Source organism: Coccidioides immitis (assembly GCF_000149335.2).
Source record: "Coccidioides immitis RS genomic scaffold supercont3.6, whole genome shotgun sequence".
NCBI classification, from domain to species: Eukaryota; Fungi; Ascomycota; class Eurotiomycetes; order Onygenales; family Onygenaceae; genus Coccidioides; species Coccidioides immitis.
This window is the reverse complement of record NW_004504312.1, coordinates 2,155,320-2,170,347: the sequence shown is the minus strand read 5'-3', so window position 1 is coordinate 2,170,347 and position 15,028 is coordinate 2,155,320. Positions and strand designations below refer to the sequence as shown.

Here is a 15,028-nt window from a genome sequence, read left to right as displayed (position 1 = left end):
GGTTCTTTTACAGAGCTCTTCCAAATGGCGGCCATCAGCAACACCTCCGCCGCTGTCAAATATCCCTGGGACCCGGCCACCCCTCTAACGGCCCGGTCAACGTGCTCCATCTTCCTCCCGCCGTCGCTCGAACTTCTTCCCGTTGGCCCCACCAGCAACTCCTCCTCCTCCACTACCACCACCGTCGCGACCCCGCTAACAGCGCGGTCAACCTGCTCGATCTTCGAATTCAAAACCCCATCTAGCACCGAATGGATGTGGGCCAAGTGCAGTCTCGGCGTCGGCAGCGTCGTTCCACGGGTGGTCGTGCCGAGCAATCCCAGAAGCAGCAGCGGGCGGCAAGGCCCAAAGAACAAGGAGCCCCAGAAGTGTGGTGGGCAGGAGATTTACAGGGCTTCGTTGCCCTTGAGAAAGCAGGAGGTAGCTGATTTATGCCCATGTTTCCCCAGAATTCTCTGCTGATTTCCCGATATCCTGGTTGAAAATGATTTTCCTCTTTGAAACTGATATATTCGGTTTCTATATAGTCCGCTACCAGCCGCAGCCAGTCGCCAAGTCCTCGCTAGGAGGATGAAGGCAATTCTGGCCCGACGTGTCAATTCGGTCGCTCCGGCTGCGTCGTCTTCCTCTGGCTTGCCAGCAGTCCGGCGAGCCTCAGGTGAGGGTTTGCGACGTATTCACCCGTTTGAGCTCCTAGGGATCTACGGTATGTCCCCTGCTGTCTTAAAGCATCTTGAAACTGACAGCTGTAGATCTCTAGAGTGGTGAGTTGTCAGGTTTGCAGTTGATACTCTGGGCTTTTCCAATTTGAACTTTGTCATATCTTTTTCGTTGGGGAGGGCCGGGTTTTGTGGTCAGTTGGACCTAAAGTTAGGACTTGGTACTGGAGCTCTTTGAGCTCTGAAATGAAGTCTATGAGTCAGATGGCCAAAGACTATATATCCTTGGTGAAATCCTGAGCGCGGATCAACACGAGCTCTTCGCGAGGTAGCCAACTACCAAGTACACATGGCATTGATACCTACCCCAACCTCGACCACGGCCTTTTTGACCGCCATGCACAGCGCAGCCAAGTTGGATACGTACTCAGTACTCCGTAGCCTCCGGCCAAAAAAACAAATTGACTACCTTCTAGCTGATTATGGTATGGCAACTTACCAGAGCCTTAAACAGTAAAGAAACTCCTTTCACACTTTACCGCTGAAGTTCGCCAGTTTTCGACGTATGGTACAGAGTCCCGGTCCACAAATTGAGAAGCTATCCCCTTAAACCAAGGAAATCCGAGAGGAGAATCAAAAATGGAGCAGGAATTTCCCCGAAGAGTGCATTTCGCGTTGACCCTGTATCTGACGGAGGAGGACAGAGAGAAGTTGACGGAGTTTTTCACGAAGAAAGACCAGCAATGCTTGGGCGACACTCTCAGGATCAATTGAGCTGCGCTTGTTCATAGTGTCTAACTGATTGTTGACTGCTCATCCTCGTTCTTCTCTCGCCCCGGGCCCCTTTAGTTACATGGCCCCCATGTAGCTAGTTAGTCACTCTCCGAGGTCTGGAGTCGAAATGCAAAGGCACCGAAACCTCTTTGTACCGCATCATTGAGTTGCTTTACAGCTTGAACGGGGAACTCGATGTTTGGAGGATTAAGTCGGAGCTTTTAGTCCACACCAAGGCTCAATATATGCGATCTAAATCATGTGCCGGAACAAGTGCTGGCCCGTGGAGGTGTCGGGTTGACGAGGCCAAATATTTCATATACAAGAGCTATGGCTGTCAAGTCACAGCGACGATCATCCCCTCTACAGCAAAATACCACATCATAAATACGATAAGAATATATATAGATAATGATCAGAGGGTAAGCGTACTGGTCTAACTATGCAAAAGGATCAACCTCCTGTGCAACTCCAACGTGCAATCCCGAGTGAACCAGCACATGTTTCATCCAAGAAGACGGAATGACGAGATAGGCATACTCCAAATTGATGACCTCGTTGACAAACTGATGCAAAACTCCAGCTAGAACATCTAGTCTCTGGGGCCGGCCCAGTCATCCTCATCTGCATCATTCAGGGCAATCCTCAGCTGTGATCCGTCATACTTCCCCTGGATCTCTATCATCAAATTCTCGCTTTCGTCATCGCCACCGCCACCGGTGGGCTCATTTGCATCGGGTTCCCTGTTGGTGTCTTCATTCAGGAACGCTAGGCCATCCATAGCCATTCCCTTGCAAGCCTTTTCAAGAGCTAGGAAAGCAAAATGCCCACCAACGACCGGCCGGGCGAAGAAATTTGGACCTGGGAAGCCACCATCGCCTTCAGTCTTGTACAGATCCGTCATTGGTCGATCTGCCGCCGTCTCATTAACCCACAACGCGACTGACTCCAGGATCTCGTGGCGAGTCGACTCGCTAGCAACCGCCATGGCGAAAAATTCCCAGTCTGATTTTGTATATAGATGTCGGCTGTCAAGGGGTAATCCATACTTTTGCCGTACGTACTGATACCATTTGGACTGCAAAGTATATACATGCTTTGGAATAAAACCCTCCCGGCGCCGCACAGGCTCAGAGATCGATTCGAAGTCTGCCTGGATTGGATTCGGGTCATATTTGGTCCCGTCCAAATGGAAGCAGAGAAGTGCATCGGCGTACATATTGTATAAGGTGGTCCAGGAACCGTACCAGTCATAAGCAACTTTAGCGTGTGTCTTATCCCTCGAAAAGCCGTATCCTTCCCACTTGGAGATATAAGTGTCGGAAATGTTCTAGAGAGTTGAAATTAGAATCACCACCCAGAGGTAGGATCGGCAGCTTAACATACTTTGTAGAACAACGTGTCGGCTCTGTTTTCAACAAATCGGGATAGTTCACTCATAGCGTTGATACCAACGATCCCTTTCAGAGCAAGATTAGTCTGAAGGGCCAACCACCCAGCGAAATCGTCGGTAGAAACTTGGAGATGTCAGCAAAGCTACTCTCACTTGCATAGTGGCAAGACACTTACGTTGATTCTCGGGCAACAAGGAAAATTCGACCAGGTAGCCTGTCCATTGTTTGATCAATGTGTATGATCGGTCAACCCATTCACGCGCACGCGAAACAGAGCCATCATCGATCCACGGGGTATCGATCTTATCAATGCCGTTGCTAGTCTGAAGGGGGACCAGTGGAAATATTCCGGTCACCGGTGGTATGGGATCGTCACCATCAATAACGCCACGGGAATGTAAAGTTTCCTCGCCCGCGGCTCTTGCAGGATATCTAAGCGAGTTCACCACCGCAAGGGTCATTATGAGCATGTTACCACACTCTTCAACAGGCATGTATTCATCTTTCCCGTCGGGGTGTCCAGTCATATTTGGGAAATGACTGCCTAGGTCATGCATGGAGTATTTATTCGGGTATTGTCCGCTCAGCATGTGTTCGAAGAGTGGTTCAAGCAGATATGTCAGCCACCGCGGATTTGTATATAGGAAGAATGGGAAAGACGGGAAGATAACGTCCACTGTTTGACAGTTTCCATTCGAAGATATCTCCTTGAGGAACAAAACTGGGCTTTCCGCGGTTCCAGAAAAGGAGGTTGCACCGAGAACTTGTCTTGCTGAAAGAGCGACAATGTCTACGTAATCTTCGGCTCCGGATTGGAAAGCATCGATGGCCAGTTGATTAGAATACTTGGATGTAAGTAGCCTGGCGTTGTTGAGGTCGTGATAATGGAAAAGAATGAGGCTGTTGATATCTGCGAACCATGACTGCCAAAGCGGTTTCATCAATGTCAACCCACGGGCAGCAGCGAACTGAACAACTGGATCCTGAATATGTGCAATGGTAAAAGTCACTGAATCTTCTCGGACATTATTTCCAAGGCGAAACGATTTGGCGTAAGCGAAAACCGGCTCGTGATCCATGATCGTTCGATATACAGGATCGTTGACATTCTGTAGAGTACCCGTTCTTGAAAAGCGCTGCCTCAGTAGTGCAGAGGTTCCGGACTCGTATCGAACATCCTGCAAAAGATATCAATACTTATTTCGAGAGATGTAACATCAGCCAGGCAGATCTGATTCATACCGGAGGCGCCATAAAATGTAAGGCTCCCCATTCAGCGCGATCCCCGAACTCTGTAAATAGAAGCTCAGTTTGTCTTTTGACTTCCCATTTCAACAAGCCTTTATCGCCTTGATCAGGGGCAATATGATCGAATCGCCATTCTATCATACTGCCTCGGTCTCCACTGACCCATTGACCATTGACGTCCATGTATATATTAACATTGACGTCGCCCTTTACGAAAACATCTACATACGATGCCGGGATCGACTGACGGAGAGTGGAAGTTGGCGTTATGGGAGATAAGAATGAGATAGTAATATCCAGCTCTCTAGCCGTACCCCCTTCAGCCTGTGAGAGGATGTGATACGTCAAATTCGTTGTCGACGCATCGTAGCTGGAGCCAGTAAAGATTGGAAAGGCCACATGATAGCTATTCATATACCCAGTCATTAAAAGCCCTGTAAAGTAATCCGTGGAAAAAGGAAACCAGAAGCGTCTTTCTCACCCATCAGGATTCTCCGCATCTAGCGAATCGTGCGGTCTTCCAACCAGCGGGTACACAGCACCAGTGCTAGGTATTTGCGCCATCAAACTCATGCCAATCTCCTGGCCAGTCCAGAACATAGGCCATTTCGACCACGGGTCACCACGAGCATTTCCCAGCCAGGTGCTCAGATACGGGTTCCGCACGGTCAACGGCAATACTGGGGGCTTCAGGCGAGAAGCAGCCACTGCAGTGACCGGGTAGAGGGCCGCGGCCCAGAGCAGGGCGGCAACAAACACCCACCGCATGGTGGTGAGCTATGGATATGGCTATAGCTACGGATGTTGTGTACTTCTCCAGGAAGTTTTCTAAAAAAGCAAGGAGTCTTAACCAAGACAAGACAAGGAAAGGCAATTCTCTCAATTCAAGGGGGGCCTTGAGGAGAGAGAATCGAAAAAGAGGTCAATGCCGCAGAAACATGGGCGAGGAGGGAGTGTAATTTAACTGAAGGACGATGGCAGGTTGAAAGACAGCAAGCTGTTTGCTGCTGTTGCTGCTGCTGCTGCTGCGGTGATGGCGGCGGCGGCGGGCGGTTGTTGCGGTTGTTGCGGTTGTTGTTGTCGTCGTTGCTTGCTGCTGGTGATCGTCAAACGGCAGTTGAGACCCCGTTCCAGGCGGAGTTTGGCTGGCGGCGACGCGGGTCAGGCGGGGAAGTCACCCGCAGGGCTGCAGGGCTGTTCCCCGCATCATTGACTCAGCCCGGACCGGGACCAGCGCCGTCCATCCAGCCAGGCATCGCGACGGCGGGAGCTGCGGTGCATGCTCTGCACGTCGTTAGATGGGATCACCCGTCTGCCGGTTCAGTTTGAAACCCCACATGCAGCCCACTTGTTTTTTTGACGGCGTTGTTCTGTAGCTATCCTGTAGGGGTCGTGTCGTCGCTCGAGTTCTGGGTTGCACAGGCAGAACATTGACTTTCTCCATTACCTGGTCAGAACACTCGTGGGTATTATCATTTCTCCGAGTGAACCAGCAACTGGATAGGTCTCATGACAAGCTAGGTTTAACGGAAGCTTTAAAAAGTTACTGATCCCACTACATACAACCATCGCTCAGACACCGCTACATAGCAAGGGTCGATTGCATCGCGAAAAATGTGCATCCAAGGACGAAATGAATGAAGTTTGTCTGTCCTAGATAAGGAGCATACTATGTAGGTTCGGAGTGTTCATTGGAACTGTAAGAGGTTCCATCGAGAACAAGTGGAGCACAAACATGTCTGACAGAGCTCTCTGCAAAGCTACACATAGTGAGAGGCACTCAGCCAGTCTTACCAGTTGGGATATTGAACAGAACAGCCGGCTGACCATCCTTGTATGGGCGGTCTACCCTGAAATATCCTTTCCTTTCAAACTGAATGATATCCCCCTCCACAAGGCTGGCAACATTGCAGTCGGCCAGAACCTCGGTCCGGGTCTCAGTCTTCGGGTTCAGGATAGCATTGATCTCATCATCCTTTTCCATCTTATCCTTTGTGATAAGGTAGTCGAAATCGTAAGTGGTGACTGGCACAAGCTCTTGATCTTTAGACAGCCATGTGACCTTCTTCTCTGTCTTCTTGACATCTCCGGCGAGATGGAGCTCGAGATCTAGGCCGGTGACCTTTCCGCTGGACGAATCTACATGGATCTTGCGAACAAACGCATTGCCCCAGTTCATCAGAGTGATCTCTTCCCCTTCCTTGAAGCTCTTGGCATCAACCTGATCGAGAAGGATGGTGTTGCTGTAGAATACCTTCTTCATGCCAACATCAGGGTTCTTTGCATGTCTGGGCTTCTCAGCAGATGTAACCCCTTCGGCGCCCTGAACTTTGGCTTCAACCATGCATTCCTTGTCAATCGCGGTGTGTCGAGGGGCCACAGGGTCAATATATTTCTTGTTGGTGGCCCAGAACTTGCTCCAATCCTGGTTCACAATATTCTTGCTGGGGCCTTGCTTCAGGATAAACTCGCGCAATGCCGGGACTGTCATTCCCCGTCGGCGAATGCCCCTGATGGTAGGCATGCGAGGATCATCCCATCCCCAGACCGTTCCCTGATCGACAATCTGGGTGAGCTTTCGCTTTGACAGAACCGAGCGAACAAAGTTGAGACGTGAGAAATCCCAGATATGCACCTTGCGCAAACCTAGCGCTTCTTGCATCCAGGCATACTGCGCATTTCGGTCACCATACTCAGTGGTTCGCAGCGCATGGGTCACACCCTCCAAGGAATCCAATATGGGCACACAGAAATCGTATGTTGGGTATATCTTCCATGTGCTACCGGTTCGGTGGTGCGGCTGAAGGTTGCAGCGGTAGATGACCGGATCTCTCAATGCCTTGTTCACATCATCAACGGAGATTTTGGCACGGATACACCATCTCTGCCCCTCTGGAGAGCCGGTCTTCATCTCAGCGAATCGGGCCAGATTCTGCTCTACGGTTGCATCACGGTTCTTGCTCGCAATCCCCTCACGTCTTTCATATTGCATCTGCTCCTTCTCTGTATCGTCGGCATAGGCTTTTCCATCTTTGATGATCTGCACGCAATACTCGTACATCTCCTGGAAATAATCACTAGAGAACGAAGTTTTATCAGGCGTAATTCCGAGCAAGCTCAGGTCGTGCTTGATAGCATCCTCGAATTCCTGGTTTTCTTTGGTTGGGTTCGTATCGTCAAATCGGCAGATCATGGTGCCCTTATACTGCTCGTGAGCAAAATAGTCGTTGAGCAATGCGGCTTTTGCGTGGCCAATATGGAGATACCCAGATGGCTCGGGCGGGAAGCGAGTGACAACTCCATGCTCCGTGTCCTTGAGACCGATGTTATAACTGGCTCCTGCAGCACTAGCAGCAGCCTTCTTCTTCTGCGCACTGGCTTGCAGTTCTGACGGCCCATTGTTCACCCAGGGATAAGACGCTTCGATGAAATTGAACCACCTGGATGTGTTGTTTGCAGCTTTCCTGATGTTAGCGACGGCGACCTTGTTGCCACGAAGGGCTGCCCAAACCACAATGTCCGCCAGAGTGAGGGAGTATCCGACAATATAGGAACGCAGCATCAGATGCGAGTCGAGCTCTTTCATTGGTTTGTCCAAAGACTTGAAATCGGGATTTCTCAGTTCAGTGGATCGGTTAACCCACTCATCGATCTGAAGTGAAAAGGTACATCAGCTACCCAGTAAATTTTGGCAAAAGTTTCCTCCAAGAAGATTGCTGCTGCATACCTGCTCCTTGTTGCCCATTTGCAAAACCTGATAATTGGCTCGAAGGTAAGGCAAGACATCATCGTCGTAAATCAATTTTCCGTCGGTAAGCTTGAGCTCCATTTTGCCCTTTTGCACCCCGACGGAATCCTCATCTTCAAAGGAAATCTTAATTCCGGCATCGGGCGAGGACACCTGGACATAGGTTGCGGCGGTGACGACGGGTAGGATATATGCCGCATTTGCCTTAGAAGCAACGGTGAGCAGCGCCATCTAAACTTTGTGGTCAGTAATTGCTCATAAGTTATGGGAGGCTCTAGGGGTCATGGTGGGGCAAACTGAATCGCGGTACGTACGGTTGCTTTAATTGAAACTCCCGGGTAGGTATAGAATCAATCGCGTGGGATGAACTCCAGCTGGATGAAAACTCCCTTAATACCACGAGAGTGCCGCTGTTCTGTTCTGTAGAATTATCTTCCGCCAGAACTGGTCGGCTCATTTCAGGCTTGGAGGGGCTGAAACCCTGCCCAAAAGTTGATAGTCTGGAGGATTGTTGTTCCTTTTCCGGCCAAGTTGATGGAGGACTTGTATGCTTGTCATTCGCTAAGCTACCTAAAGGGGAATCTGGCTAATCTATGTGGGTCACGTGAGCGAGGTGCTAGTTGGATTACCTAACACCCCCCCATGCAACGAGCTCCAGCAGTGAGCAAGAGCCACAAAGATCCAAAGCTTCCAAATCTCTCAAATCTGCAATAAAAATTAATTACAAAATCCAGATTTATTCCTTCTTTAGGCTTAGCTCTGTTCACTGTAATATGGTATTTTCACCAGCTTCACTGATAAACCTCCATATTTTCCTGTATTAACCTGTCACCTCTATTGCACTCATGAATTGAGCATAGGGATCCATTGCAAGAGCCTTCATGAGTCTGTCAGCTTTATTTGCATCACTTCCAATGTGCTCAATCAAGATTTTGTCCTTTTGCACCCAGTCTCTTAGCATATGGTGCTGAATCTCAATATGGCATGCTCTTCACATTATAGCTTCAGCTTTGGCTAAGTCAACAGCTCTCTTGTTGTCAACACTTAATTTTGAGCTCCTTAGCCTTGCTGAGCCTTCACTAATTACCCCAGCATCTATTAACAGGTTGTTGATCCAAACCAGTTCACAAGCAGCTTCACTAGCTGCTAAATACTCTGCTTTGGTTGTAGATTTTGAGACAGACATCTGGTGCTGTGATCTCCACAATATTGGAGCTCTGTTCATGGTAATAATATAGCCACTGGTGGATTTGTATGCAGAGTTAGCTCCAGCCCAGTCAGAATCTGAACTGGCTGCTGGTTTCAAGCCTTCAGGATCTATATCCCTTTTGAAGACTATTCCTTTTGATTTTGTGCTCTTGAGATAGCATAGGATCTGCTTGAACACCACCCAGCTCTTTCTATTGGGCCTGCTGTTGAATCTTGCCAGATAATTGACTGCAAATGCAATATCTGGCCTCATACACATAACTAGAAACTGTAGAGAGCTCAGGCCTTTCCTGTAATTCATAGGTGTAGCCTGCTTGTCAACTTCATCTTTAAGGGTCTGATCTGGCACAAATTCAATGCTTATTTCTTTCTTTATTGGCATTTTGGAAGGTTTGCAGTCTTTCATTCCATATTTGATCAGTAGATTCTTAATATACTGTTCCTGATTCACAAAAAGGTCTCCATTTGGCTGCTTTTGAACCTGCATGCCTAGATAACAGCTCTGTTCTGTAACCTTCTTGATTTTGAAGTGTTCCTGAAGCTTCTTGATGAGTCATTCTGTTTTAGCTTCATTGGGTCTCATTATATAGCAGTCATCAACATGTAGGGTTAGATAGATTTGCTTCCTCTTGTGATAGAGTAGGCCTGTATCATATGGAGAGATCTGGAATTCTAGAGATTTCAGATAGTCAGTAGCTGCTTGATACCAAAGTCTAGCAGCTTGCTTCAATCTGTAGAGTCCCTGATGTAAGAGCCCTACTAGATTACCCTGCCTGTGCTTGAATCCAGTGGGTAGTTGAATGTATACATGTTCATTCTCTGGAAGAGTTTCATTTAGAAAGACTGTCATGAAGTCAAAAACTCTGACCTTCCAGTTCTTGGCTGTTGAGATAGCAAAGAAGGCTCTTGTTGTAGATTCACTGACAACTACTGCATAGGTCTTCTTGTAGTGAATATCTTCTTGCTGTTTGAATCTGTATACAACCCAACAGACTTTGAATTGTACTGTGCCATCTGTATTGTTGAGCTTTCTATCAAATATTCATTTGCCAGAGAGGATCTGCATTTCAGGTTCCTTCTCAACTAGAATCCAGGTGTCTTTCTCTTGTAATTTAGAGACTTTAACATCTAGAGTCTCCTTTCAATAAAGCCACTCTTTAAAGCATTTGGCTTCAGTAATGGATTTTGATATGTCTGTATGCATGCTGAGCACTGGAAGCTCAGCTCCATTTGCCTCTTCTTCTTTCATTACATTCAAGAGGATTTCTTGCTCTTTGTCCAGATATATGGGCTCTAAAGTCTCTAATTCACCATTTGTGAGCTTCTTCATGATTTCTGGCTTCTCCTTCACAAGATAAGCTAGTAGCTTGTGTTGCCAGCTGTTTAATGAATCTATATAATCATACTCCTCTGGAAGTTCAATGTATTTGGCTTCAGTTAGTGAATTCATAGAGATTTGATCCAATTTCTTATTGAATATAACATCTCGCGAGATCATTATACTGTTTGTTTCTGGGTTCCAAAGTCTGTAGGTGTGCATGCTACAATATCCTACAAATTTAATCTTCTTGAATCTAGATTGGAGCTTTGAGGATTTGTTCAAAATCTTCATGTAGGTGTCACATCCCCACCTATGGACCCATCTGTAATGGGGTTGGTGACCCATTCAGGCTTCAAAGGGTGTCAAAAGCGCGTCATCTTTATTCTCTAGAGTTGCTGTTACATAGCAGGGCTCTAGGAGTTTCATAGGTACTGGAAACACATATACCAGTAAATTGCATATCCTAGGTGTTCATAGAACTAGGATGTCATCCTCATTAAGTATGGCTTTAAAGCTCTGTGTTTTATCTGCTGATTCTAGTAGAAAGATATGTTCTTCATCAACATAAAGCTGTTCCACTGTAAAGCTGTCTTGTATAAGCTTCCCAAAGCTTATGAGGTTAATCTGGAGGTCAGGCACAATTCTAATCTCTCCAATGCTCAATTCTCCATTGTCAGTTTGGATACTGGCCATGCCAAATCCTCTGGTGACTGATTTCAAACCATTTGCCATAAGCAGTTGTGTTGCATGACTCTTTGGGTCCATTTGAACTAGATCTGTACATGAGGTTGTGTGGGATCCAGCTCCAGAGTCAAGAATTCATTTGTCTGTAGATTCATGTGCTTCTTTCATAAAGAAGGCTGCTTCATGAACTAAATGAATCTTGTTCATTACAACTATAGCTGTTTCCTTGTCTTTGCCTTTAGAGTCTTCTTTAGGCTTGTTAGACTTTGAATTCTTGTTAGATTTGCAAAATTTAGTCAAATGGCCAGGTTTGCCACAAATATAGCAGTTCCAGTTCTGCAGTGAGCTCTTCTCTGGATTGGATTTGGAGTTCATATTCTTATAAGATTTTTGGGGATCCAAGCTTGTTGCATTTGTATTTGGCTTTATAGATTCACCTTTCTTCAGGTCTTTCTTGAGAATTTAGTGGAGGATATTCTTCAGTAGATCTTCCAAATTCTTCTCTGGTAGATTCATTTCACTCTGGCATGCCATATCAAATCAGTTCTGTATGAACTCTCTCTATCAGAATGTAATGTTCATCTTCAAGATATCATGTAGAGTGTAGTCCAGTTGTTTGAACCCTAATCTCTCAAATTCCCCATGAATTACTAGAAATCTCTCTATATAATTTCTTTCTGAGCCAGCAGACTGTAGTGTCATTCTCACTAACTCTGTTAATAGGCTTTCCCACTGTATCTCAGATCTCTCTTGGAAGACTGTTCTTACAGCTTTCCAGAGTTTGTAAGCACTAAGACTATCTGATTCCTCAAAGTATTCTCTGGCTTGTGCAGATATTGTACTGTTAATTAGACTGTATAGTCATTTATTCTGAATGTTCCAGTATTGTGAAATCTTCAAGTTCTCTGGCTGTAGTAAGATCTCTTGTCTTTCCAGAATAATCTTCTCAGTATCTACTTGACAAGCTACCTTTAGAATGGCTTTGCTCCATGCTAGATAGTTGCTGGCCCCAGCTAGGGTTATAGACTTCTTTACCATTTTTAAGATCTTCATGAATTGATTGATTGCTCTGCCAGTTCATGTATTCATGTCTATAAGATTGCCAACAAATTCTTCTAGTTCATTCTCAGAGTCTATTTCTTGATCTTCTTTTTCTTGTTGAGCTTCTTGCTCTGGATTTTCCTGCACTGTTGCAGGCATGTTTGCTTGGCCTGATAAGAGGCTTATTTGCTGTGCCAGCTGTTGTACTGTTTTCTGTTGTCTTTGCATTATCTTCTGTTGATTCAGCATCATTCTGTGCAACATTTGAAGTTCACTCTTCTCCCTAGACTCCTGCTTGTTGTTTGGCAGGCTGTCTCTGAGCCTACTCAACTGTCTAAGCTCAGTTTGAGGTGTAGAGAGATTTATTGAAGCTTCCCAGTTGAGAGTTTGGTGCTCCAGTTCATCCATATGGTTCACCATGGCTTTAGTGTTGCCAGATGCTTGATTTGCTTGCTAGATGCATTTAGCAGGTGTTTCACTCACTCTCTGGTTGTGTGCCAGAAAGCTACAGGGTTCAACTTGCTCTCCAGCTCAGTGCTAGAAAGCTACAGGGGTTTGCACATATAGAAGATGTCTATCTTGATGTATGCTCTCTTTAGTGCTTGTAAAACCTCATTATCCACAAGAATAACTGTTCAGGGTGTTGATTGTAAGCTTTAATAACCAATTGAGCTGTAAATCAACCTTATATGCTTGCTCTTCAGCACAAAGGGCTATAACCTGATGGAGGACTTGTATGCTTGTCATTCGCTAAGCTACCTAAAGGGGAATCTGGCTAATCTATGTGGGTCACGTGAGCGAGGTGCTAGTTGGATTACCTAACACAAGTTCCGGAACAATTTAGCCCCGAGACGCTTGAACATCCCTGCCGACGCGATCTCGCTGCGACGCGCCTCGTGACGGATAATCATCATTCCCGCAGTCGCCGCTGTTGATCGGAGCTCTCCACGCGATGTTCCGCTCTCGAAAATGGACGCGCCGGAGGATAGCGAATTTCCTTTCTCTTCAAAAGCAGCATCTTAATCATTCACCTGGTTCGAGTCGCCAAAGACCGGTCTTCTTAGATACAGAGCAATTGATCTCCTTTTCATGCGGTGAATGTCAAAACATTCTGTATCAGTTTAGATTTATTTTGTTTTTTTGCACCAGTGCTGCTAGCGGCACGGCTGTCACTGTGCTTCTGCGTTCAGTGGTATATTCATTTTTCCAGATACCAAGATTAGGCCTGTCCTCTCCTGGATTACACACACTTACAACCTGTCACAATGCCTACTCCCATCCCTTCCACCACATCCCGACAGGCTCTCCTTGAGAAATCCTCCAACTCTATACTACCTCCCCCAAATCACTTCAATGCTCCCAACAGCACCATGAACAAACCTATCACATTGCCAAAAGGCACTGGCATTCCTGTTACATCACCACCCGCCGTTGCTGGCCAGAAACGGTCAATTGATCACGTGGATGCAGATGATGCCATGACACATGGTTCTTTCCACCAGGCAACTCGCGACCAGGAGTTTTATATCTATGAAGAGCCGTCGCGGTCAATCGTCGATCTCGGAAGAGAGGTATGCCTCAAAGCTGAACATGTTGCTGCTTGAAACAGACCCGCTTACCGATCCCTCTAGACTTCATATTTGCGCCAGTCCGCTGCCGTCGCCGACCCTCGTCTGGCTAGACGCGAGCAAGAGTCTCAAGAGAGTGTAGGCCTATCATCACTTCTCAACCTAAGCCAAGCTTCCGAGAACAATTTTTCCATCACACATCCCACAACCACCCGACAGAGCACAGGAGACTCCACCGAGCCCACCAGATCTGTGGTTCCAACGGATCCAGAAGAGCGAAGGATATTTATCCAGGAGGTAAGCAAGCTAGTGCACTTAAAACTGTGTCTGAAACTATTTCATGTTTTCTCACTAACTCATACCAGAAAGCTACTTTGCTTCGAGTACGATTACAAGCTGCTGTGAAAGTCATGGATCGCAAGCAGGATCTTGACCGCCGTCTCGCCGAGTTTGAAGCTCGTTATGCAGCGCAGAGAAAGTATTGGGAGGAAACGATTGCACAACTCAACAAAAGCTGCGAAATCGCTGCAGCCCTGCACAAAGCGGTCCCGAATGAAAAGACACCGAGGCTGGACCCGTCGCCCTCTCTTCGCGAGGGAGGTCCAATGCCTACGATGGATTCCTCTCCTCCTTCCTCGAGCGCAAGCGGAACTCCGCACAGCCAGGCCACTCCAAAACAAACCGCTTCGAGCTCTCACCGCCAGTCCCACGGACTCATGTCGCCAATCCACCTTGCAAGGTCTGATCAGCATGGGAAAGTGATCATTGTTGACAGAGATATCAACTGTTCAGTGGAAAAAATGATCGCCAAGGTCAAGCGAGGCGAGGCGTTGGATGGGCTTCTGAAATTGATGGAGACTACAACTGAGTATGACGGGTTGGATGAATGGACTGGGTAGCAGAAATATGAAATGCAGGTGTTGTAGATTATGACCATGTCTGAGAGGGGGGAAATGATGTGACTATGAACTGTATTGTTACTATACCCAGTGTTCAATCCAAACTGATCCATAGCATTCACTACCTATGTGTTGTGATGATTGCCTGTAGATCTGTGCAGATCGCCGTTGCGATGGTGATCCCGACTCAGTTCAGCCACGTGACCTAGCCCCTTTTTCCCAGCACCACCACAAACTCAGCATCAAAGTCAAGTCAATACCTTCGTCCCTGCGGTTCTCTCAGTGGTTGTGTTACTACATAGCAAAAATGCATCTAACTGTGCTGACCTTATCTGACTCACGATTTAGGATGTTACATGTATTCAATGTCCAAAACAATTTGGTCATTTCTTTCATATGTTTGAGATCTTTTCTCATAAAGAAAATGATAATGACTGTGACCGTGACTGGTCATAATGGCTTTAATTGACTGTGTTGTTCGGA

The 15,028-nt window shown here is 46.9% G+C and overlaps 4 protein-coding genes across 4 annotated transcripts; 2 read left to right on the top strand and 2 right to left on the bottom strand.

Moving 5' to 3' along the window:
- Positions 1 to 24: 24 nt before the first annotated feature.
- Positions 25 to 574, top strand: CIMG_03778 (uncharacterized protein; the record flags this gene model as incomplete). The annotated part of the gene is made up of 2 exons (XM_001244336.2): positions 25 to 373; positions 450 to 574. 2 exons carry the CDS (start codon positions 25 to 27, stop codon positions 572 to 574), a joined length of 474 nt encoding a protein of 157 aa, XP_001244337.2.
- Positions 575 to 1,814: 1,240 nt separating this feature from the next.
- Positions 1,815 to 5,469, bottom strand: CIMG_03777 (glutaminase). Its single transcript, XM_001244335.2, has 5 exons — positions 4,557 to 5,469; positions 4,070 to 4,481; positions 3,003 to 4,005; positions 2,820 to 2,950; positions 1,815 to 2,763 (listed from the first exon to the last, which is right to left on the bottom strand). The coding sequence occupies exons 1-5, from the start codon at positions 4,841 to 4,843 to the stop codon at positions 2,026 to 2,028; spliced, it is 2,571 nt and encodes an 856-aa protein (XP_001244336.1). The 5' UTR covers positions 4,844 to 5,469; the 3' UTR covers positions 1,815 to 2,025.
- Positions 5,470 to 5,609: 140 nt separating this feature from the next.
- CIMG_03776 (glutamate-tRNA ligase) lies at positions 5,610 to 8,276 on the bottom strand. Its single transcript, XM_001244334.2, has 3 exons — positions 8,138 to 8,276; positions 7,803 to 8,054; positions 5,610 to 7,727 (listed from the first exon to the last, which is right to left on the bottom strand). The coding sequence occupies exons 2-3, from the start codon at positions 8,052 to 8,054 to the stop codon at positions 5,856 to 5,858; spliced, it is 2,124 nt and encodes a 707-aa protein (XP_001244335.1). The 5' UTR covers positions 8,138 to 8,276; the 3' UTR covers positions 5,610 to 5,855.
- A 4,812-nt stretch (positions 8,277 to 13,088) lies between these two features.
- CIMG_03772 (uncharacterized protein) lies at positions 13,089 to 14,669 on the top strand. Its single transcript, XM_001244330.2, has 3 exons — positions 13,089 to 13,649; positions 13,710 to 13,943; positions 14,012 to 14,669. The coding sequence occupies exons 1-3, from the start codon at positions 13,344 to 13,346 to the stop codon at positions 14,543 to 14,545; spliced, it is 1,074 nt and encodes a 357-aa protein (XP_001244331.1). The 5' UTR covers positions 13,089 to 13,343; the 3' UTR covers positions 14,546 to 14,669.
- Positions 14,670 to 15,028: the final 359 nt, after the last annotated feature.

Coding starts and splice junctions, on each gene's coding strand:
- CIMG_03777 (XM_001244335.2), bottom strand. CDS start 4,843: ATGCGGTGGGTGTTTGTTGCCGCCCTGCTCTGGGCCGCGGCCCTCTAC. Junction 4,482..4,556: donor GATGCGGAGAATCCTGATGG/GTGAGAAAGACG, acceptor GTATATGAATAG/CTATCATGTGGCCTTTCCAA. Junction 2,951..3,002: donor CTTGTTGCCCGAGAATCAAC/GTAAGTGTCTTG, acceptor GACATCTCCAAG/TTTCTACCGACGATTTCGCT.
- CIMG_03776 (XM_001244334.2), bottom strand. CDS start 8,054: ATGGCGCTGCTCACCGTTGCTTCTAAGGCAAATGCGGCATATATCCTA. Junction 7,728..7,802: donor AAATGGGCAACAAGGAGCAG/GTATGCAGCAGC, acceptor TTTTCACTTCAG/ATCGATGAGTGGGTTAACCG.
- CIMG_03772 (XM_001244330.2), top strand. CDS start 13,344: ATGCCTACTCCCATCCCTTCCACCACATCCCGACAGGCTCTCCTTGAG. Junction 13,650..13,709: donor TCGTCGATCTCGGAAGAGAG/GTATGCCTCAAA, acceptor CGATCCCTCTAG/ACTTCATATTTGCGCCAGTC. Junction 13,944..14,011: donor GAAGGATATTTATCCAGGAG/GTAAGCAAGCTA, acceptor AACTCATACCAG/AAAGCTACTTTGCTTCGAGT.